General features: G+C 42.6%; 1 protein-coding gene across 2 annotated transcripts in view; it reads right to left on the reverse strand.

The window, feature by feature from the left end:
- pkd1a (polycystic kidney disease 1a) overlaps window positions 1-22,591 on the reverse strand; it is a 66,715-nt gene that overhangs the window by 33,860 nt on the left and 10,264 nt on the right. For both annotated transcript variants that reach the window (XM_089007347.1, XM_089007346.1), the window contains exons 5-24: window positions 22,071-22,234; window positions 21,177-21,427; window positions 20,208-20,468; window positions 19,183-19,351; window positions 17,640-17,817; window positions 16,131-16,345; window positions 14,809-14,930; window positions 14,559-14,709; window positions 13,386-13,648; window positions 12,406-12,780; window positions 10,838-11,302; window positions 9,585-9,716; window positions 8,232-8,407; window positions 6,155-6,285; window positions 3,429-6,052; window positions 3,070-3,267; window positions 2,655-2,954; window positions 2,141-2,583; window positions 860-1,010; window positions 1-8 (exon numbers count right to left, since the gene is read on the reverse strand). The exon at window positions 1-8 is cut by the window's left edge and continues 145 nt beyond it. In XM_089007347.1, coding sequence (XP_088863473.1) covers window positions 1-8; window positions 860-1,010; window positions 2,141-2,583; window positions 2,655-2,954; window positions 3,070-3,267; window positions 3,429-6,052; window positions 6,155-6,285; window positions 8,232-8,407; window positions 9,585-9,716; window positions 10,838-11,302; window positions 12,406-12,780; window positions 13,386-13,648; window positions 14,559-14,709; window positions 14,809-14,930; window positions 16,131-16,345; window positions 17,640-17,817; window positions 19,183-19,351; window positions 20,208-20,468; window positions 21,177-21,427; window positions 22,071-22,234 — 6,777 coding nt within the window. The remainder of the gene's footprint in view (window positions 9-859; window positions 1,011-2,140; window positions 2,584-2,654; window positions 2,955-3,069; window positions 3,268-3,428; window positions 6,053-6,154; window positions 6,286-8,231; window positions 8,408-9,584; window positions 9,717-10,837; window positions 11,303-12,405; window positions 12,781-13,385; window positions 13,649-14,558; window positions 14,710-14,808; window positions 14,931-16,130; window positions 16,346-17,639; window positions 17,818-19,182; window positions 19,352-20,207; window positions 20,469-21,176; window positions 21,428-22,070; window positions 22,235-22,591) is intronic.

The following is a 22,591-nucleotide window of genomic DNA, read 5'->3' on the forward strand; positions in this document are numbered from 1 at the left end:
TCTGGACCCTTGCAGAAAAAGATTTGGGGGTGGAAGCGGAGTTCAGTTTCCAGAAAAACTCTGACAAACTACATGTAATGGTTCTATGTACAATGATACCTTGGCTTACAAACTTCATTGGTTCCCAGACAGAGTGTGTAAGGCGAAAAGTGTGTAGCCCAAAAATTAATCCCCCATAGGAAACCATTAAAATGAGAATAATCCGTTCCAAGGCTTGTACGGTTTTATTTGTGCAGCCTGATTGATGGGAATTTTAACCTTGCAGTCTACACTCTGCCTTTGAACTATCAAAGCCATCTGTACACTTGATGCAAAAAGCTATCAACCCAGCTAAACAGAGCACAATTGATGAGGAACAATGTAGAATGATCGCAGAGAAAGAACCTACAAGGGATCAGTCCTCAAGATGGTGAAAGAAGAAGGCTACGTTCCTCATCAAGTGTTTAATGCTGATGAAACCGGCCACTCCATTCCATCAAGCCATCAACGGCCATTACAAAGGTAAATAAAACGACTTTATTATACAGTACAGTTTATTTATTTAATTATAATACCATAGCACATTTATTATACATAAAATGGGGTATATTTTGTGTAGTTTTAAGGCTTAGAAAATTAGAAAATGATGCTTTATGGGGACTTGGGAACGGATTATTCTCATTTTAATGGTTTCCTATGGGAAATATTTTTTTGGGATACACACTTTGCCTTACACACACTGTCTGGGAACCAATTAAGTTTGTAATCCAGGCATCACTGTATACAAAGCTCCACATAGATATTTTTCTGAGGAACTCCCTTCGCGTGGGATTAAAGTCAATATACAGAAGGTTATGATCTTTTGCATTTCTAATATCACCTTTGATGTGCTTTGGCAATCCCAATGGTAGTGGAGTAGTGACTGGCTTTCAGGGTCCATATTGGGATCGTAAGACTGCTCTGCACTGAGTTGAAGGTCCTGCGTTCTTGACCACACTCTGTAGGTGCCACCCTCTATGATGGGCATTAGCCTGGAAGAGAAGAGTGGGGGAGACCAAAATGATAGAAAACGGCATGCTTTCTTCAGTACTTTCATTCCTCAGATTAGCGTCATCAGATTTGACTAAATATCAGAGTTAAATGCCAGAAGGCAATATTGCTGACTGAGAACTCTCGATGAAAAGGTTTCTTCAGCCGTCATCTGTACTTCTTTGAAGGTGTTGGACGTTTCGCTTCTTATCCAAGAGGCTTCATCAGCGAACTAAAATCTTTTGCTGGTAGTTTCGCAATACATAGGGGGAGACTAAACAAATTCTCCAAAAAAAACTATCAACATGGCACAGATAATACTAGTGGGCCTCAATCGGCAGTACATATGTACCTAAAAGCTAGCAACCACTCATTTGACGACAATGAGGTTAAAATCTTCTCAAAAGAAAATAGATGGCTTGAAAGGGGAGTAAAAGAAGCTATTTTCATAAAACCCTTCACTAAATCGCCATGGTGGGGTGAGGTTCAATTTGAATCGTTTCTACAACAATAATTATAATAATAATAATCATAATAATACATCTGATTTCTAAGTGCCTTTCAAAACTCTCAAAGTCACTCTCAAGTAACTCAAATAGATAAAAAAACTAGCTAGCTAGCGTATAGAATGCTAGATTGCTAATAGATAACTAGCTAACGAGATAGATAATATGTTTCTTGACTCAAATAGCTAGCACAAATACCTTGATTTAGTGAAACCCTTCACTAACTCGCCATGGTGGGGTGAGGTTCAATTTGGATCGTTCGTAAAACAGACTTCTTAAGCAACATAGGCTTAGTTAAGCTGATGAGGTGATACCAGAGCAAATGGGGCAATCAGGCCAGTCGTAGACATTATACTCAGGCAGGACAATAGAAGTAATCAGCCAGGACAATAAGGACCAATCATAGCAGAGTCTGGCACGTTTGGACAGTAGGGATATATAGGACCGAAACTACCAGCAAAAGATTTTAGTTTGCTGACGAAGCCTCTTGGATAAGAAGCGAAACGTCCGACACCTTCAAAGAAGTACAGATGACGGCTGAAGAAACCTTCTCATCGCTGTATGGCCTACTTTCATTTCATTTATACACTTCACACATGACTGGCTTCAAACATGTTTTCTCTAACCTGGCAGCCATAACGCTAAGTTGCAAACATGCTGCTTTCCTCAACGGTACGCCTTCATATGACAAAGAAAACATCAAAGTGTAGTTGCCCGCAGCCAGCGCCATCTTGGGTAATGACAATTGTAGCCGTCGCATATCCACCTCCACTGGAAGGGAGATTTTTCTATCATGGGATGGCTGAAAGGGTTCAGTCAAGACGCCGGAGGGACGATGGTGGTCACTAATATCACAGGATGAAGTTGTGACCACTTGCCACAAATACTGTGCTCCATAGATCATACAGCCTTTCATGTCCACAGTGGCTTCGACAAAAGTGGGCTGGGATCTCCAGATGGCAAGGCGGGGAGCTTGAATGATTTGGACCTCTGGTTCCTCACATTCCAGAACACTGATGTTGACTTCAACCTGGGCCAAAACCCAGCTCACCAGATTACTACAGTTCACCTGGCAGAGGGAAAAAAACATCTGGTGAGTCAAAAAGCTACACATATAATCATCCATTTCACAAGACATACTTGGACCACGTAGTTTCCTGGGTTCTTGTAGTCATGGCCCACGGTTGTGGTGTTGGTGTGAACTGGGGAAGAGCCGTCATTAAAGTCCCAGAAGCACTCCAGGGGATTGGATTTTGGCGAGACAGAAGCCACCAGAGTGACAGTTTTATTGACCAAAGTATCTTGAGGTGTTGCATAGAGAACTGCTGCCATCAACAGGTTCTGCACAAGGATGTGTTTAGTGATGTTCTGGGCATGCAATGCGTTGAAGGCCTTCAGGTAAATGGTCAATAAACCCGCTTCTTCTGGTATGTAGGCCACCTGGATGGTGCGAAAAATCACAAGTTTGTTGAAATCAAAGATCACAAGGTGTGCTGGCACGATCATCATCATCATTTTCATCATGAAAACGTAGATGAAACCATTTTTTTTTTACCTCTTTGCCGATATGTGATGTCTTGTGGAGGTGGTGCAGGTCAAAAGTCCAGAGAAAACTAACAGGTTTACCCGTCATGATACTGGCGGAAAATAATCTCTTCACTCCAACAGGGATTGCCGCACAGCTTCCTTGGATGGATAATCCACGTACTGGCTCCATCACCTCAACCTGGAGGTGTCGCCTCTTGAAACTTACCTGAGTAAGTAAAAAAGGGGACATAAGGGACTATTCTCATGTGTGGCCAACTTTTAAATGTGCTCCTAAAAAGTCTGTTAGAACCTATCTGGATCAGAAGAATGGAATCAGAGAAGATTCTTGCCGTGGGCCCATTTAGTCTTTGATTGAGTTGCTCTTACCTGATTGTGAGCGGTGAGGTTGACCATGTAGGTGTCTACCCTGGTGAATGCGTGCACATAGGTTTGGTTGAGTTGCGGGGTAACGGTGGCATCTCCGCTGATGCTCAGGATGAGATGAACATCCGAGCCTGCTGCCATCGAAATGGTGAACTCAACCCTCTCGCCGACCACCGCAATCTTTTTACTTGCCCGCAACTCCAAGCCCTGAATCTTGTCCTGAACAAAGAACTCCTTTGAAATCATTTGCTCGCTGATATCATTGGTGGCATTCAGGGTAACAATGGCTGTTTTTGGTTCCTGGAACACTACTGATGTGTTCTGTCCTGTTTCTGGTTTTCCATCAAGGATCCATGTCCATGTCACATTGGTCCCTCTTGCCACTTCCCCGTGGAGTACGACAGGGACCCCCGTTGCCGTGTAACTCTGCTCAGTCACTTCCAGTGCTGTGAAACCAAGCCCAGAGATGACTTCCTGGACATCGATTCTCTCGGACACCAGCTCAGAGCTAACTTCATTGAAGACTTCCACGGTAACTAAATATAGTCCAGGATTCGGGAACGTGTGAGTAAACCATGGCTCAGTCCACTTCAGGCTATTTCCATTGACAAACCAGCGATATTGCAGGTCTGAGCCCTCCAAAGTGGAAACGGATAGATTTGTTTGAGCATTGACAGCAACGGGGTTGTTGGTGATCTGAAGATATACGCCTCCAGCTGGTTCTAAGAAGTGGACGGTTCTGTTGACAGAGAGCTGGCCCAGAAGGTTAGCTGCTCGAAGAAATATAACACACGGCCCCGGAGTAGAGAAATTGACCTCTACACTCTTGCCACTGATGTTGAATCTTGAGCTCACGGGATCTAGCTGACTGATGATGTTCCAGGTAAAAGTCATGTTGGTTCCTTCTTTTAAACCAGCTTGAAAGTGCAGAACACGATTTGTAGCAAAGCAACAACCGTCCACTCCTGTGTCTCCACCGACTCCCATATCAACTTTGGGTAAAATATGGAGACCCTCTAATTCACGTTGGACAAACAGGAAGATACTAGCTTGGGCCGTCCCTAGGTCGTTTTCTGCCGTCACGATGATGTTAAAAGTGCCGACGGAACGGAAGGTATAGAACATGGTGTGGGTCCCCGGAATGGAGGTGCAGCGGTCGCACAAGATCCAGGAAAAATGGACATCATCTCCCTCCACGAGATGTGCCTCAAAGTGGACTGAGGCATTCAGAGGAACATTGATCAGGCTGGAGTTGACAGTTAAGCCGCGAATTGGCGAGAGGACAACAACAGGTAGAATACTGTGATTCTTGCTGACCAAGTTGGTGGCTGTCAGCGTGATGTTGTAGTTTCCAGAGAAGTTGAAGGTGTAGGGAACACTGCGACCCTCAAAGAGGTTCCCGTCTCCAAAGTTCCATGTATGGGTCACATCAGGCGATGAGACAGGCGTTGTGAAAAAATAGGGCTCCTTAAGTATCAGGTGATTGTGCTTAGTGCCATTATGGAGAATGAGAATTGGCCCGATGGTCATCTGAACCTCAACCAGAACACTGGAATTGCTTGTGGAGATGTTATTGGAGACGGTCGCTGTCACTATGTAACGACCAGGATTTTTATATGTTGTTAGTACATTGTCGGAGCTATGAGTCAGCAGAGGTTGTTCAACTGTACCCAAGTTCCACTGATAGCTGTAGCTATACTCTGGCTCGGCTCTGACCTGCAACCGAATCTCTTCTCCGACAGCATAGTGTGTTTTCTCCAGGGTTAGATTGACGCTAGTTAAGGCTGGCTCTACACACACCCATTTAAAGAATCGCGCCTTGGAAGCCTTGTTGATTCCACTCGAAATATTAAGAGAAAGTTGATAGTTCCCGCTGGTTTTGTAGCTGTGTGAGACTCTGGGCTTGCCGTGGTGGGTCTCATTAGGACTTCCATCTCCAAAGCTCCATTCGTAGAGGCTAGCTGAGACATTGCCAGACACCCATGTATCAAAGTTGATCGGGGTTCTTTCTTGGACACATCCGGAAGGCTCTATTCCCATTACCCGGAACACAAAGACCTGGACTGTAAGCAGTGTCCAGCCAGAGCTCACAGCATTTGCAGCAGTCACGTTGACCGTGTAGTTGCCATCTTGAGCGTAGCTGTGTGACACGTGGGGTTCAGACGTGGTGTAACTGCTGCCGTCGCCCATAGAGAATGTCCACGTGATATTATTACCTGCCGCAAGACGTGCTTTCACCACAGTAGGACTGTGAAGTTCTGAGGGAGAGGAGCTTTCGGCTGTTAACTCCTCAATCTCTTCAAATACGAACACCTCAGCGCAGGCGGCGGTGAAGCTAATGGTGTTATTTACAGACACGCATACGTTAAATGCGCCGCTGCGTGTGTACGCGTGTGCTACTCGGCGACCTTGGGACTGAACTGTATCGTCCCCAAAGTTCCATTGGTAGTGAATGCCGTAGGGTGATGGCAATGGGTGAGCTTCAAAATCTGCTGATTTGCTAGCAAGGAGAAGTGCGGGCTCCGTTTGTATATCCACCCGAGTGAGGATGCTGTAGACACTCATGTTTATACTCTGACTTTTGTTCTCATAACGATTGGACACTGAGACCATTGCAGTGTAGATTCCTGGAGAGACAAAATCAGAAGAATTGACGAAATATGGATTTGATTATCAATCAAAGGCTTCAAGGAGTACAACTTTAATCCTCAAGATTGACGAAGGGATACCTGGTTGGGAGTAGGTGTACGTAACATTGTTGCTTAGGAGGACTTGATTGGGGGAGCCTGGGTGGATAAGGAATGGTGCGTAGGGAGGCTTAAATTCAAATTCCACATATCCCCCATCACTAAAAGACCATCTGAGAAAGGGGGAAAGATGAAACTTATTAACAGTGTCTGAAATAACGTCTGCCCGGATGCCCGGGGCATGCAACTTTTATGTCGTATTATTCAATAACCACTTCAACTTCTTTAAAAACAAAGAAATTAAAAGTGGACTTGAAACTGAAATAACAACAGGAGTGGGGTTTCTGAATGGGTACATTCAAAGTCCTCACCCCTGTTGTGAATTTGGTTAAAATATCGTTTTACTTTTTGGTGGTATGATCTTTTTCCTCTCATTAACCACGCACACATAAACAAACACGCAGTGAGTAAAAGTGTGTGTATCCAAGTGAAATGAAAATACACACCAAAAATCATTGTGGGTGAATTTGTGAGGACCTCTTTGAAATGCATCTATAGACCCTCTAGAAACCTTTAGAAGGAAAAACTTGTGAGGGCCGGCCAAAAGGTCCTCACTTGTCAAAAATATCCTAATTACGCACGATATAAAATGTTAGCGGTCCTCACGAGACTAGGCATACAAACACACACATGCTGACTGGAAATTGCAAATGCTTCTGACAAGGCAATGGAGAGCGAAGGAGTGGAAATTCAATAAGTCTCATTGGACCGAGACTGGTCAGAATGGTGGGAGGCAAAGACAAAGACAAGCCCACAATGAGGACGGCGGTTATGTGAAGCAGGAGGAAAGTTAATGTGGACGAAAGCAGGGAAACTGTGAGGGAGGGAAAAGAGCAGTCGAAGGGAAAATTAGAGTCAGCAGCAATCGCCTCTAACCACATGGTTATAAAGCTAAAGTTGGGAGAAATGGCAGAAAAAAAGAGCAAGGAGGAAAAGAGCCGTGGAAAATGAGCAGTGTAAAAAAATATACATATACAGTAAAGTCTCGTTATATCGATATTCAAGGGAGTCCGAAAAAATATCGATATAACCGGGACTATCGATATATCCGATATCGATATAACGAGACTTTACTGTATATACACACATACACACACACATGCACACGCTAGGCTTACAAACTTAATTGGTTCCCAGAAAGTGCGTGTAAGGCAAAAAGTGTGTATTCCAAACATTAATTTCCCATAGGAAACCATTAAAATGAGAATAATCCGTTCCCAGGTCCCCATAAAACATAATTTTCAACTAAATAAGCCCTAAAACTACACACAATATACCTTATTTTATGTCTAATAAATCTGATATGGTGTTGTAATTAAAGAAATAAACTGTACTGTATAATAAAATCGTTTTATTTACCTTTGTGATGGTCGTTGATGGCTTGATGGAATGGATAGCTTTTTGCATAAAGTGTTTCAAGGAGCTCTGGGTTGTACATCTTAGAAGTTGTGATATTGCAACAGCAACAGATGCAGGAAGACACACTAGAAACTTTCCCTTGTATGTTCTCTTCAAATTATACAGATGGCTTGTGCGGGTTATTTGTGGAGCCTGATTGATGGGATATTTTAACCTTGCAGTCTGCCTTTGAACTATCAATAAAGTTGAAACGAGTCCAAATTTCACTGTTTTCTCACCATTTCACTTTTGTTTTTTTTTAAACTTTTTTTGGGGTTTGTTTTAGGCTCTGTCGTCTCCCTTTAGTGTGTGTTTGTGTGTGTGTTTCTATTTCTGTAACCCCTCCCCCCATGCTCACTGCTGCGTGCGTCTCATCCCTCCTCTACCACGGATCTTGACCAATCACGTGCGGCTTTAACCGAAGACTGGGGGCGGGGAAGAGAGGACTAAAAAAGCCGGCTGCCATTTCAGGAGCTCAAAGAACCGGCTCGTTCGCGAACGACACATCACTCATTGTGGCGCTCCGTGTGTTTCCCGAAAAATAGTTTGTATGCCAAGATTATATTCTCGCAAATTTAACGTTCGTAAGGCGAAAAGTTCGTTAGCTAAAGCATTCACAGACACACAAACACTTGTTTATACATTTTCCCCCTGTTCATACCGGAAAGTAGCCAACACAGACATGTCCACGAGCACAGAGGCAGTGAGTATTTGAGTGGATCCTTGAGGTACCACATCTGGAACACCCCCCACGGTGAGGTTGGTCATGGGCTGCAGGTGGTCCACAGTGACATTGAAATGCTCGGTGAGGCTGCTGACATGGTTCATAGCCGTCACCTGGAAGAGATAGAAGAAGTCCAGTTTGAATATGCATCATAACGGTGTGAGCAGAAAGTGGAATAGGATCTTCTCAAAGCACATGTCAGAAATTAGAATTGAACGTCGGGATATATTTGCCAGTGTGACTGATGTAATCTTTACTGTCATTGATGAGAAGGTTTCTTCAGGCGTCATCTGTACTTCTTTGAAGGTGTCGGACGTTTCGCTTCTTATCCAAGAGGCTTCGTCAGCTAACTATTTTTTTTTGCTGGTAGTTCTGGCCCTATATACATCCCTGCTGTCCAGACGTGGCGGTGCCAGACCCTGCTATGATTGGTCCCTGCTCTCAGGTTGGGGGAAGCAGAGGACTACTCCCTGCGACTACACTGATTACTTCTATTGTCCTGCCTGAGTATGGGGTCTACGACTGGCCTGATTGCCTCATTTGATCAGGTATCACCTCATCAGCATAACTAAGCCTATGTTGCCTCAGAAGTCTGTTGTACGAACGATCCAAATTGAACCTCACCCCACCATGGCGATTTAGTGAAGGGTTTTGCTGTTTTATGAAAATAGCTTCTTTTACTCCCCTTTCAAACCATCACTTTTCTTTCACATCTTGATGACAATGAGGTTAAAATCTAATAATAAAAAAACAATATTTATAAATAATAATAAAGTAATAAAAAAGTGAAAGAACAGGCCAGCTAGACAGTTAGCTAGCTAGCTAGATAGCCATACAGCTAATAAATAGCCAGCGACATAACTAGCTAGCTAGACAGATAGCTAATAGATAGCAAATGGATAGCAAATAGATAGCCAGCAAAAAAAAACAAAAAAGCAAATGATATGAAATATGAATACGCAAATAATATGAAGGGTTTTGCTGTTTTACAAAAAGCCGGATGATATTCTATGAATCGCTCTGATTGCCCCATTCGCTCTGGTATCACCTCATTAGCATGACCAAGCCTATGTGGTAACAACCTAAGAAGTCTGTTGTAAGCACGGTCCAAATGAAACCCTAAACTTTCATGACGATTCCGTGAAGGGTTTTGCGGTTTTACCAAAAAAAAACCCTGATTATGTTCTATGAATGGCTCTGATTGCCCCATTTGCTCTTGTATCACAAATGAATAAAGTTTTGTTGTGCAAGGCATCATTTATGCTGAACTTTATGCCGACAAAAACTCACTGTGAGTTTGTAGATTGCAGCATGCTGGTAGATGACATTGAGAGCCGTGTTGTAATACGTAAAGTAAGGCTTGTCATCAACAGTCCATTTGAAGGTGGGATTGGAGCCTTCAAGCACGGACGCCGTGTAACTCTAACACACAGATAAGAAGGGACGTGAAAAAAAAAGCAAAGTGGGGAAAAAAAGAAACAGACCCATTAAAATTACTGTATGTATTCAAGTATAACGCGCACACGTACATAATATTAATTTTACAAATTTTACTACTATACTAATTTTCAATTGAAAATCGATATAACATTTTGTTTCACTTTTTCTCGGCACAGACCAAGCATTGTTATGGAAATGCTGCCCCCTCCTGGAAGGGATAAAGCATTAAAGGACAACCGACACCATTTTCATGCTGTTATATGCTTAGTCAACATGTGTTACTCGAATACACAATTGAAGCACAGACAACCTGGGGTCAATCTGAGGTCAACAGACACAGCAAGTTAAACTGTCATCTTCATCGAGGTCACGGGTGTCAAAGTCATTTTTTTGCCGCGGGCCACATTGTAGTTATGGTTTCCTCTCGAGGGCCGTTATGAATTTGGAATGTTTAAATCCCCTCAAATATTACATATAGAGCACACAGCAAATTAATGAATAACTCAAGAATAATGACTTTTATTGTGGTTGACATCCAAAAATATGAAATTTTGCCTCAGATTTTAGCAATCATCATGGAATTTAACAAGTTTGATTTGCTTTCGCGGGCCGAAAAAAAATGATGTGGTGGGCCGGATTTGGCCCGCGGGCCTTGACTTTGACACCTGTGATCGAGGCGATCTCCGCCTTGGACAGAATTTACGAATTGGGAAAATCATTTATCACCGAAGCAATTTACGAGCTGAAACTCCTTCACAGGAAGAGCTCATTAGCCAGGTTATGGATTTTTATGGAAGAGACAATGTTTTATTGCTTGTTGTATCACTTAAATTTGCATATACTCTCAAAAAATAGCGTGGCAAAGGGCTGCAGAATTCAGGCGTCTGTCATGAACGGCTGCGTCTCCTGCCGGCAGTAGAGACAATCTTTCTGGGTTCTTTGTCCACAGTGTCCGATCAAACATATCTGACAGGGTCACACACTGCCGTGCTCCAGAATCAAAACAATGGCCTCGTTCATAACGCGAACTTTGAGTTATTTTTTTGGTCGAAAATTTTGCGCGTTATACTCGAATAAATAGATAGATAAGCATAAAAACCCACCACAACTGACTCCATCAGTACCCTGTGAGCAGGATAAGGCTGGACCACCAAACCTCTCAGTGGCTCTTCCAGGTGAACAATCACAGTCAAGATGGATTCCGTCATATTATTAAAAGCTTGTAGCTCCACCCGAATCAGACCACCTTGCTTCTCCTCTACTATGCTTAGATCCAGAACTGCATACTGACTTGGTTCTGTGACGTCTGTCCTTGGTTGACATAGCTTGTGGCTGCCAAAAAGATTTGAAGGACAGTTTGGTTGAAAGGTAACGGTGCCATTAGTTCCTCGTTGAGATGCCCTTGTGGTGTAGCGGGACTGGACGTGTAGTAGAACGCGAGTGTCGTTGGACTGCAGGTAGAGGCTACCATTCCAGAGAGGTGGGTGTAAAATGCTTAAACCCAACTGGGGAACCACATGCAATGCGCAGGATGCTGAGGTTCCATCTGAAGGTTCAGCAGAGGTCACCTGGAACGAAGTGATCCAAGTCAGAAGTTGTCTTCACTTATTGTTGCGCATCTCATTACATAAGGGTACTCGAACCAGGGTAATAATACTGTACGGTGATACCTTGGCTTACAAACTTAATTGGTTCCCAGACAGAGTGTGTAAGGTGAAAAGTGTGTATCCCAAAAATTCATTTCCCATAGGAAACCATTAAAATGGGAATAATCCGTTCCCAGGTACCCATAAAACAACATTTTCTAATTTTCAATGCCTTAAGATGACACAAAATGTATCTTATTTTATGTATAATAAAGGTGCGATGGTATTATAATTAAAGTAATAAACTGTACGGTATAATAAAGTCGTTTTATTTACCTTTGTGATGGTCGTTGATGGCTTGGTGGAATGGAGTGGCCGGTTTCATCAGCATTAAACACTTGATAAGGATCGTAACCTTCTTCTTTCACCATCTTGAGGAATGATCCCTTGGAGGTGCTTTCTCTGCGATAATTTTACCTAGTTCCTCATCAATTGTGTTCTGTTTAGCTGGGTTGATAGCTTTTTGCATCAAGTGTACAGATGGCTTGTGCGGGTTATTTGTGGAGCCTGATTGATGGGAATTTTAACCTTGCAGTTTACACTCTGCCTTTGAACTATCAAAGTTGAAACGAGTCCAAATTTCACTGTTTTCTATCCATTTTGACACTCTCTCTCTGTCGTCTGCCTGTCTCTTTAATGTTTAAACCACCTCCCCTCACTGCTGCGTTCTTGACCAATCACGTGGCTTTAACCGACGACTGGCGGCGGGGAATAGAGGACCAAAACGAGCCGGCAGCCATTTTCTTGTTAGGAGAACGGGCTCGTTTGCGAACGCCACATCACTTATTGTGGCAGCTTCGCGTGTCTCCCGAAAAACAGTTTGTATGCCAAGGTAAAATTTTCATACATTTAACGTTCGTAAAACAAAAAGTTCGTAATCCAAGGGCTTCGTAAACCGATGTATCACTGTATTTGGATTTTTGTTTTATCTAACGCTTGTATGAGTCCAAGCAGATATTCAGAGTGCGCGGTTGGTATGGATCAAACGTTTACATGCTGAGATTTGGCATATTTTTACATCTTACCTGCAGTGTGTAGTGCCCAGGCTGCGATAGGCCGGTAGATAGTTGCGCTCCCTGTAGCGAGATCTCGCTGTGTCCCACATGGAGCACTCTGATGGGGCACACCGAGTCCTCCAGCCAGTTTCCCTCGCCAGCCTTCACCAGTGATTCCAAGTCAAGATGGGGACGCTGGATAATACTGTGACCACCTGAACCTTCTGCTGAGTCACTGCTGGTGTTCATCACGAGCCACTCGGAGCGGTTGAGGACAAAAACAGGCCGTCGCCACATTGATGTTGGAGAGGATTGGCACTGAACAAGGGAGGTTGGGCCAGCGTCGTGTTGAAGGCCAATGACATCTCCAGCGGAAACCAAGAGGTCTTCTAGTTGCTCTTGTACCTGAGCAAAGCGGAGTTGAAGAGAGTCAATGTTGACAGAAGATAGACATCAGAGCTAGCTAGCTAATAGATAGCTAGCTAACTACATAGCTAATATGTTTCCTGACTCAAACAGCTAGCTAACTAGCTATATTGTTAATAGCTAGCTCTCTAGATAGCTAATATGTTTCCTGTCCCGTCCTGTTGGAAATGGTTGAAGAGTTGCTAGCGTGCCAAAATAAAAAGGAGAATGGCTAATGTCAATCTAATAATAATAATACATTTCATTTCTAAGCGTCTTTCAAAACTCTCAAGGTCAATTTACAGTCCCGGGATCAGTTTTTTGTGTGGGGGAGCAGCGGCAGCCACACGCGCCAGCGTTCACTTAACCCGGAATAACTCAAAAAGATAGAAAGCTAGCTAGCTAGCTAATAGAATGCTAGATAGGATTATCCAATCTGCCCATAAACAATGTTGTAAATGTGAGTGTCATTAACTATTTCTTCTTCTTCTTAATAATGATAATAATAATAATAATAATAATAATATTTCCATTCCAAAGATCTCCCATTCAAAAGCAATCAGTGAAAATGTTGACACTGAAGAAGAAACAAGGCTCTTTCTCACCAGAATATTTGCAGCGGGTCCTGCAGGCAACATGAAGGCCACCTCATCCTGTAGCGTATATTGAGGCCGCACACCAGCAGGTGGAAGGTGGCGACCTTGGGTGCAGTTCGGACAGGAAGATGGATGACAAGGATTGGAGAAGTCCAGGCATTTGTTCTGGAATGGACACCACTGTTGTCGTCGAGGGCAAGATGGTGGATCAACATCCTTGGAGGGATCTGGAATGCACATGGCCAATGCTGCGCAATTTGGACCATGGCAACCTAAGGAAGAACATCATTTAGTTTAGAGCACTCAATAGTGTGAAATATATCAGAATCGAAATATAATGGGAAAAAAAAAAACATTTTGTTTTACCTCTTCACACACTTCAACAGAATGAAACTACAGAATTCTAACATTTTCAAGCCATCATCATATTTGAATATAAGCATAAACTGTGCTTATTATAGTGAGCTACAATGTGGTCTGTGACATGTACAAGTATCATATACTACAGGGGTGTCAAAGTCATTTTTTTGCCGCGGGCCACATTGTAGTTATGGTTTCCTCTCGAGGGCCGTTATGAATTTGGGGAACGTATGTTTAAATCCCTTCAAATATTACATATAGAGCACACAGCAAATTAATGAATAACTCGTTTTCAAATCTGAAGTCAAGAATAATGACTGTTATTGTGGTTGACATCCAAAAATATGAAATTTTGCCTCAGATTTTAGCAATCATCATGGAATTTAACAACTTTGATTTGCTTTCGCGGGCCGAAAAAAATGATGTGGCGGGCCGGATTTGGCCCGCGGGCCTTGACTTTGACACCTGTGATATACTGTGTACGTATATATATTATCTCTCTGATTGCTAGCTATCTGGCTAGCTATCTAGCTGACTAGCTCTCTAGTTGCAATCTCGCTGGCTATCTATTTATTTAGCTAGCTATTAGCTACCAAGCGAGCTTTCTATCTGTTTGAGTTACTTTCGGGTTGCGTGAATTCTACCCTCAACTCTTCTAGGAGCCGGTTCTCTTCGTTCACTTCAGAGATCCGGCTCTAATAACCGGCTCGTTTACGAACGACACACCACTAGTACGCAGGTGTGTGGCTTAGTGGCCGCCTGATGAGCAAGCGGGAAACGTTCCGCTACATTTTTTCCGGGTCAATTGTGGTCGAAACTCACCGGGTAGGCGCAGCTGCAGGCCGGGATGATAACATTGGGGTCGGTAGATCTGGAATCGGACGTGGATGTGCGACAGCCGCTGCCGGACGACAAACTCGAGGGAGGACAGACGACCCGCGTGGACAAAACTCAGTGTAGGGAAAAGCAGTAACTGAAGGAGGGACGCAACAAAGTACAACGTTGTCAGAAAGAAGACCACCATTTATTTCAGAGATTAAATTGCGTAGAACAAACTCATATTTGGTCTTGCCTCGATGCCGGTGCTGGATCTTGGCATAGTTAACGGGGAAGCAACATGTGCTGGAAGCAATGCATTATGGGAAGAAAACACTGGCATCCCAATCAGGTGGATCCCTGTATCTGGAACGTGTACTTTTAGAGGGAAAAAACAACAACAGACAAATAAGTACAATATGATAATAATACATTTAATTTATATGCGCCTTTCAAAACTCTCAAAGTCACTTTACAGTCACAGGATCAGTTTTTCTGTTGGTGAGCAGCGGCAGCCAAACGCGCCAGCGTTCACTCAACCCGGAAGTAACTCAAATAGATAGAAAGCTAGCTAGCTAGCCAATAGATAGTGAATAGATAGCTAGCTAGATAGTGAATAGCTAGCTAGCTAGATAGCTAACTAGCCAGATAGATAGCTAGCCAGCCAGAGATAATAGATAGCAAATAGCTAGCAAATGATAATAATTGGATTGGATTGGCCTTTATTAGTCTCGCAGTGGCAAATAATACTAAAAATAATACTAATAATAATACATTTCATTTATAAGCGCCTTTCAAAACTCTCAGTCACTTTACAGTCACAGGATCTTTTTTTTCTGCGGGTGATCAGCGGCAGCCACGCGCGCCAGCGTTCACTCAACCCGAAAGTAACGAAAGCTAGCTAGCTAGCCAATCGATAGCCAATAGATACCTAGCTAGATAGCCAGCCAGCTAGATAGTGAATAGATAGCTAGATAGATAGCTAGCTAGCCAGATAGCTATCTTGTTCCTCATCCAGTTATGAATATGAATCAAATAGTTCTGAAGAGGAAAGCATAAATGTTAGCAATCGATTAAAGAAGTCCTTCCGTATCAATTTGAACCATCTGGACTCCAATGTAGAGTCCCAGAAAATGCACAAGATGGCGCCCAAGCTCTGTTGGAAATAGGCTGATTTGTCTGCTGGGAATTTGTGTCAACTAGTATCAAATAGTTGTCTTGGTGCAACACACAACGATTCACCATGGCGTTATTTATGTGTTTTCCTTCGAATTTCGCCATCAACACGGATCAACACGAAGTTTTCAGACCAAACACAGTACCCAAATGCATTGTGTGTCGCTTTCTCGGTCAGGGGTGTTCCTTTCGTGACGTCACATACGGACTCGTCACTAACATAAAAACAAGACTTCCTGAATATTCAGCGTGAGTTTTAAAACGTAAAATATAGCTATGTGCAGTGGAATCTTTGTAAAATGCACTCAGTAGAAGTCATTTGAAGTCATTTTACAAATGATGGACGCAACTTGTCCGGAGAGGTGTCGGTTGTCCTTTAATGCCGCACATATGAAAACATACCTTGAGGGCTATACTGACAGACAAACGCCCGTTTGGTGTTGCACGGGTGCAAACTGGTCTGCGCACGCTGATCAAGGGACACACAAAAGTTGCCGCGGGAGACCGGAAAGCGAGGTGGAAGGCCTTCCTCTCCGTTCTGGGCCTCGGCGCCGTTGACCCATCGCAGTTTGCCTGGCGAAGTGACGTCGCTCAATCCGAGCCAAACTCCTCGTTCTCTGGACAGGCAAAAGACAGTTTACATGATTGCTGATCTAGGAGTTTTCTTTATCTAATAATTATAATAAAATAATTTCTTTTTTTGTGTGAAATATGAATAAATGATTCACATGAATCCATTTCTTCACAATATATATATATATATATATATATATATATATATATATATATCCCACACACACACACACATTCTCTTCCTCGTAGGGTGTCCAAGTTACTCTGCAGCTGTGCTTTTACAGATGTGGTGTCCTTGACCTTCAAAGCGAAGCACGAAACGTAGTCTCAACTATAACAAGAGGAACCAAGTGATTGCGAATCACCTCATATCAACTACAAATTACTGACCAAAAATTGAAACGAAGACATTCTGAAGATACGAAAAAGGAGAGGAGTAGCAGTACCTTACATTGCAGGGGTTTCTGAAATACTACAAACAGTCCTTTGGCAACACAAAATTCCGACTTATTTCAAACCGACAAACACTTTAAGGTAAAAATTAGTGCATCCAATAGATAGGTTGCCAAATGAAAAACAAAAAGTCATGTAGTTCAATCAATACATTGTAAAATTAGAAGGAAAACTACATAATTAATGCGATGGTGAATCGTTGTGTGTTGCACCAACACTACTATTTGATACTAGTTGACACAAATTCCCAGCGGACAAATCAGCCCATTTCCAACGGAGCTTGGGCGCCATCTTGTGCTTTTTCTGGGACGTTACATTGGAGTCCTGACGGCTCGAATTGATATGGAAGGACTCCTTTAATCGATTGCAAACATGTATGCTTTCCTCTTCGGAACTATTTGAATCATATTCATAACTGGATGAGTAACACGAAAGCATCTTCTCCCAATCTGAAGCTATTGTTTTGATTCTAGACGTCCTGGCGTGACGTCACGAACAAGGGGGCGGGACCTTCTGAAACTTGTCATTTTGAAGTAGTTTTGGGACACTAGAAGTCATTTTTATTGGTGTTTTGCATTTGACTAAACATATCAGCCTGCGTGTTTTGGGTATTTTCGATGCTATAAAACGTTTTTCTGATGTCAGTTGAAAAACCAAAAAATGGTGTCGGTTGTCCTTTTAGCAACTAAATCACATCGTTAATATTTGGTTGTCAAGGTATCTGGCAAAAATATCGAAATATTCGATTTGAGCCGTATTGCTTCGCCCAAATCCAAGGAATTCTCAAGGTGTTTGTGCGAACGTGTGAATGCTCAATAACACAGAAAAAAATGAGAGGGAAGGTTGATCTCCGAAATAATGCTTGATTGAGACCCAAACACTCACTGTGTGACTTTATGAGCCAGCAGTTTGCGCAGCGCGTCACCTCGGACGATTGCCACATTGCCGGCGCGATCTTTACATTGCTGTTGAGCATCAGTCCAGCTCATCTCTGCTGGAATAATCTGGAAACAGCATGATGACTCAATATGGTAGACGCCATCCTTTGGACAGTGAGGGGAGGCTGGCAAGAAAAAAAAACATGTTCGATCGGACACTGCGGACAAAGGCTCGGACACAGAAAGATTGTCTTTTACTGCCGGCGGGGAGCGCAGTCTTTCATTACAGACGTCCTAATTCTGCAGCCCTCTGCCAAGCTATTTATTGAGAGTATATGCAAATAATAATAAAAATAATCATACATTTCATTTCTAAGCACCTTTCAAAACTCTCAAGGTCACTTTACAGTCACAAAATTGTTTTGTCTGCGGGTGAGCAGCGGCAGCCACATGCGCCAGCGTTCACTCAACCCGGAAGTAACTCAAATAGATAGAAAGCTAGCTCGCTAGCTAACAGATAGCTAATAGATAGCCAGATAGCTAGCTAGCTAGCTTGACAGATAGCTTACGAACTTAATTGGTTCCCAGACAGAGTGTGTAAGGCGAAAAGTGTGTATCCCAAAAATTAAGTTCCCATAGGAAACCATTAAAGTGAGAATAATCCGTTCCCAGGTGCCCATATATCATAAATTTCTACTTTCCAATTTTCTAAGCCTTAAAACTACACAAAATATACCTTATTTTATGTACAGTAAATATGCTATGGTATTATAATTAAAGAAATAAACTGTACTGTGTAACAAAGGCGTTTTATTTACCTTTGTTATGGTTGTTGATGGCTTGATGGAATGGAGTGGCCGCTTTCATCAGCATTAAACACTTGATGAGGAACGCAGCCTTCTTCTTTCAAAATAGTTTGTATGCCAAGGTAAAATTCTCATAAATTTAACGTTTGTAAACCAAAAAGTTCGTAAGTCAAACTCGCCCGTTTCCCAAAGACGGACTTGGAGACAGAGCGCATGCTGTGGATTTTTATGACATGGTTACTTTCAACATGCCAATAATATGGTGAAGATGAAGTACCATGTAGCACACAGGTGTCAAAGTCAAGGCCCGCGCGCCAAATCCGGCCCGCCGCATCATTTTTTTCGGCCCGCAAAAGCAAATCAAACTTGTTAAATTCCATGATGATTGCTAAAATCTGAGGCAAAATTTCATATTTTTGGATGTCAACCACAATAAAAGTCATTATTCTTGACTTCAGATTTGAAAAGGAGTTATTCATTAATTTGCTGTGTGCTCTATATGTAATATTTGAAGGGATTTAAACATTCTAATGGGTCTAAACGGCCCTCGAGAGGAAACCATGATTACAATGTGGCCCGCGGCAAAAAATGACTTTGACACCCCTGGTGTAGCAGAAGCAACCCTGCGTGCTGTTCATCATTGTTCTCTGAAGCACGCTAGCATGCATCTATAATTTTGCGCGTACTTAACATACTCTGCTATAAGAGCTTGATGGATTTGATTGAAGTGTTTTTCCCTCTCACCTTTCGCAACCTCCTCGTCATTTTTGGTGATCTTCCAGTCTACTTTGAGGCCAAGCGCTCCCCAGCTGACAAGCGTGATTTCCATGCTCCCATTGACCACAGACAGGGAGGGGCAATGCAACTCCAGTTTAGGAGGAAATGCTACAGTCACTTCGACGTGTGCAGACACCTAAACAAACGCACAGAATAATAATCATAATAATAATACATTTAATTTCTAAGCACCTTTCAAAACTCTCAAGGTCAATTTACAGTCACAAGATAAGTTTTTCTGTGGGTGAGCAGTGGGAGCCACACGCGCCAGCGTTCACTCAACCCAAAAGTAACTCAAAGAGTTAGAAAGCTAGCTAGCTAGCCAATCGATAGCCAATAGATACCTAGCTAGATAGCCAGCTAGATAACAATCCAGATAATCAGAAATCTAGCCAGCTAGCTAATAGGTAGCCAGTTAGATAGCCAGCCAGCCAGCCTGATAGCTAGCCATCTATCCAGATAGCTAGCCAACCAGTTAGCCATCCAGTCAGCCAGATAGGTAGCTACCTAGAAAGCCAATAGATAGCTAGCAAGATAGCCAGCCTGCTATCTAGATAGCTAATAGACTTGAGGATGACACGGTTGTCAGTCTTTGCACATTTTCACCAATAATAATAATAATAATAATAATAATAATAATCCATAAAAATAAAAATAAAATAAAATAAAATAAAATAAAATAAAATAAAATAAAATAAAATAAAATAAAATAAGATAAAATAAAATAAAATAAAATAATAATAATAATACATTTCATTTATAAGTGCCTTTCAAAACTCTCAAAGACACTTTACAGTCACAAGATAAGTTTTTCTGTGGGTGAGCAGCGGCAGCCACACGCGCTAGCGTTCACTCAACCCGGAAGTAACTAAGTAAATATAAATAAATAAATAACAATACATTTAATTATCATTTTATTATTATACTTAATTACATTAATACTGCATGATCAATCGTATGCAGAAAATGCATGAAGAAAAACTAAATCTCACCTCTTTGTGTCCAGCCCAGGCTGTCAAACTGACCACATACTTCCCCGGTAGCCCGTATTTATGCGTTGCCATGGTGACTTCTGTTGCTGAGGTGTTAACACGAGGTGAAAGGTCACCAAAATCCCAAGACAGGGTTACTGGCGTAACGGAGGACGCAGCTGAGAAAGTGATGCTGTCGTGTACGCTTTGCAGCGGCAGGGCCTTCAGTAAGATGGAGAAGTCCACTGCGAAGACATCGTGGGCGAGAGTCCATCCACATTCCTGGAATCCACATGAAGAACCATAGCAGGGGACAGTCGGAACACAGACAACTGTCATTAAAAGCAATTCACCTTTTAGTGAGATAACACTTTGATTTTTACAGTTAAAAATAATTACAGTGATACCTTGAGTGTGTAAGGCAAAAAGTGTGTATCCCAAACATTAATTTCCCATAGGAAACCATGAAAATGAGAATAATCCGTTCCCAGGTCCCCATAAAACATCATTTTCTAATTTTCTAAGCCATAAAACGACACCAAATATACCTTATTTTATGTATAATAAATGTGCTATGGTATTATAATTAAAGCAATAAACAATACTGTATAATAAAGTGGTTTTATTGACCTTTGTGATGGTCGTTGATGGCTTGATGGAATGGAGTGGCCGGTTTCATCAGCATTAAACGCCTGCATTCTTGACCAATCACATGGCTTTAACCGAAGACTGGGGGCAGGGAATAGAGGACAAAAACAAGCCGGCTGCCATTTTCTTTTAGGAGAACGGGCTCGTTCGCTAACGACACATCACTCATTGTGGCACTCCGTGTGTATCCCGAAAAATAGTTTGTATGCCAAGGTAAAATGTTCATAAATTTAACGTTCGTAAACCGAAAAGTTCGTAAGCCAAGGGGTTCGTAAGCCGAGGTATCGCTGTAGTACATCCTGGAATCTGACAGACATTATGTAACCGTCAGCGTCACTCTACCTTCATGACACTGGGATTGGTACAGGCAGCAGAACACTGAGATTCGCTGATGAAGTTGGGCTCAGAGTTGGTACTGCATAGACACTCCTGCCTCGCTCCCAAGCCGCCATAGCGGTGCGACGCAGCAAAGCACATGCTGTTACACTGTCCACGCGTGAAGTTACCCGGCGTGGAGGACGAGAAGATAACAAGCTCGCTCCGTCCCCCTCCTCCACTGCTCGTGTCCTCCAGACAAGCGGCGTAATTCAAACCTGGACAAATGATTGAACGCTCTGACTTCAATTCATAACAGTGTACGTCTATGTAAGCTCTCAGTCGTACAGGGGTGATCCATCGATGAGAAGGTTTCTTCAGCCGTCATCTGTACAAATTTGAGGGTGTAGGACGTTTCGCTTCTTATCTAAGAGGCTTCGTCAGCGAACTACATTTTTTTTTGCTGGTAGTTTCGGCCCTATATATATATATATATATATAACCCTACTGTCCAGACGTGGCGGTGCCAGGCTCTGCTATGATAGGTCCCTGCTCTCAGGTTGGGGGGAGCGGAGGACTACTCCCTGCGGTGACACTGATTATTTCTATTGTGCTGACTGATTACTTCTATTATCCTGCCTGATTATGAGGTCTACGACTGGCCTGATTGCCCCATTTGCTCTGGTATCACCTCATCAGCATAAATAAGCCTATGTTACTAAGCTAATACTTCTATTGTCCTGACTGATTACTTCTATTGTCCTGCCTGGTTATGGGGTCTACGACTGACCTGATTGCCCCATTTGCTCTGTTATCACCTCATCAGCATAACTAAGCCTATGTTACACTGACATTTCAGTCAAACACCTTCAAAGAAGTCCAGATGACGGCTGAAGAAACCTGAGTGTTATTGCCTCGTACCGCACGTGAGCACTCGGACGTTGAGCAGAGGCTTGTGACGGAGCTCAGGGGGTTGGTGACACAGCATGGCATCAGGTCGGCGAACTTGTACCCCTTTTTCCTGGAGCCAGTTGACCAAGTGGAAAAGCTTACAGTCGCATTCAAAGGGGTTACTGCTTAGGTCACTACGTGAAGAAAAAAAAAAAAGGACAATCCAAACAAGAATGACAATGATGTCTGGGCAATGAGATGTAATCATAACAACAAGATAAAATGAGACATTCAGGTGTTGGAGAAACTACGCCGTGGGAAGGTCATAGCGGAAAAAAATGCTTTGAGAACTTTGGTGATGATGAATATCTCATTATAATTGAACAGAAGAAGTAGGAGAAGTAGAAGTAGAAGAAGAAGTAGAAGTAGAAAAAGAAGTAGAAGAAGTAGGAGAAGTAGAACTAGAGGAAGTACAAGTACAAGTAGAAGAAGAAGTAAAAGTAGAAGAAGTAGAAGAAGAAGAAGAAGAAGAAGAAGAAGAAGAAGAAGAA

Source organism: Hippocampus bargibanti, linkage group LG10, assembly GCF_051943395.1.
Source record: "Hippocampus bargibanti isolate YZ-2025 linkage group LG10, ASM5194339v1, whole genome shotgun sequence".
NCBI lineage: Eukaryota > Metazoa > Chordata > Actinopteri > Syngnathiformes > Syngnathidae > Hippocampus > Hippocampus bargibanti.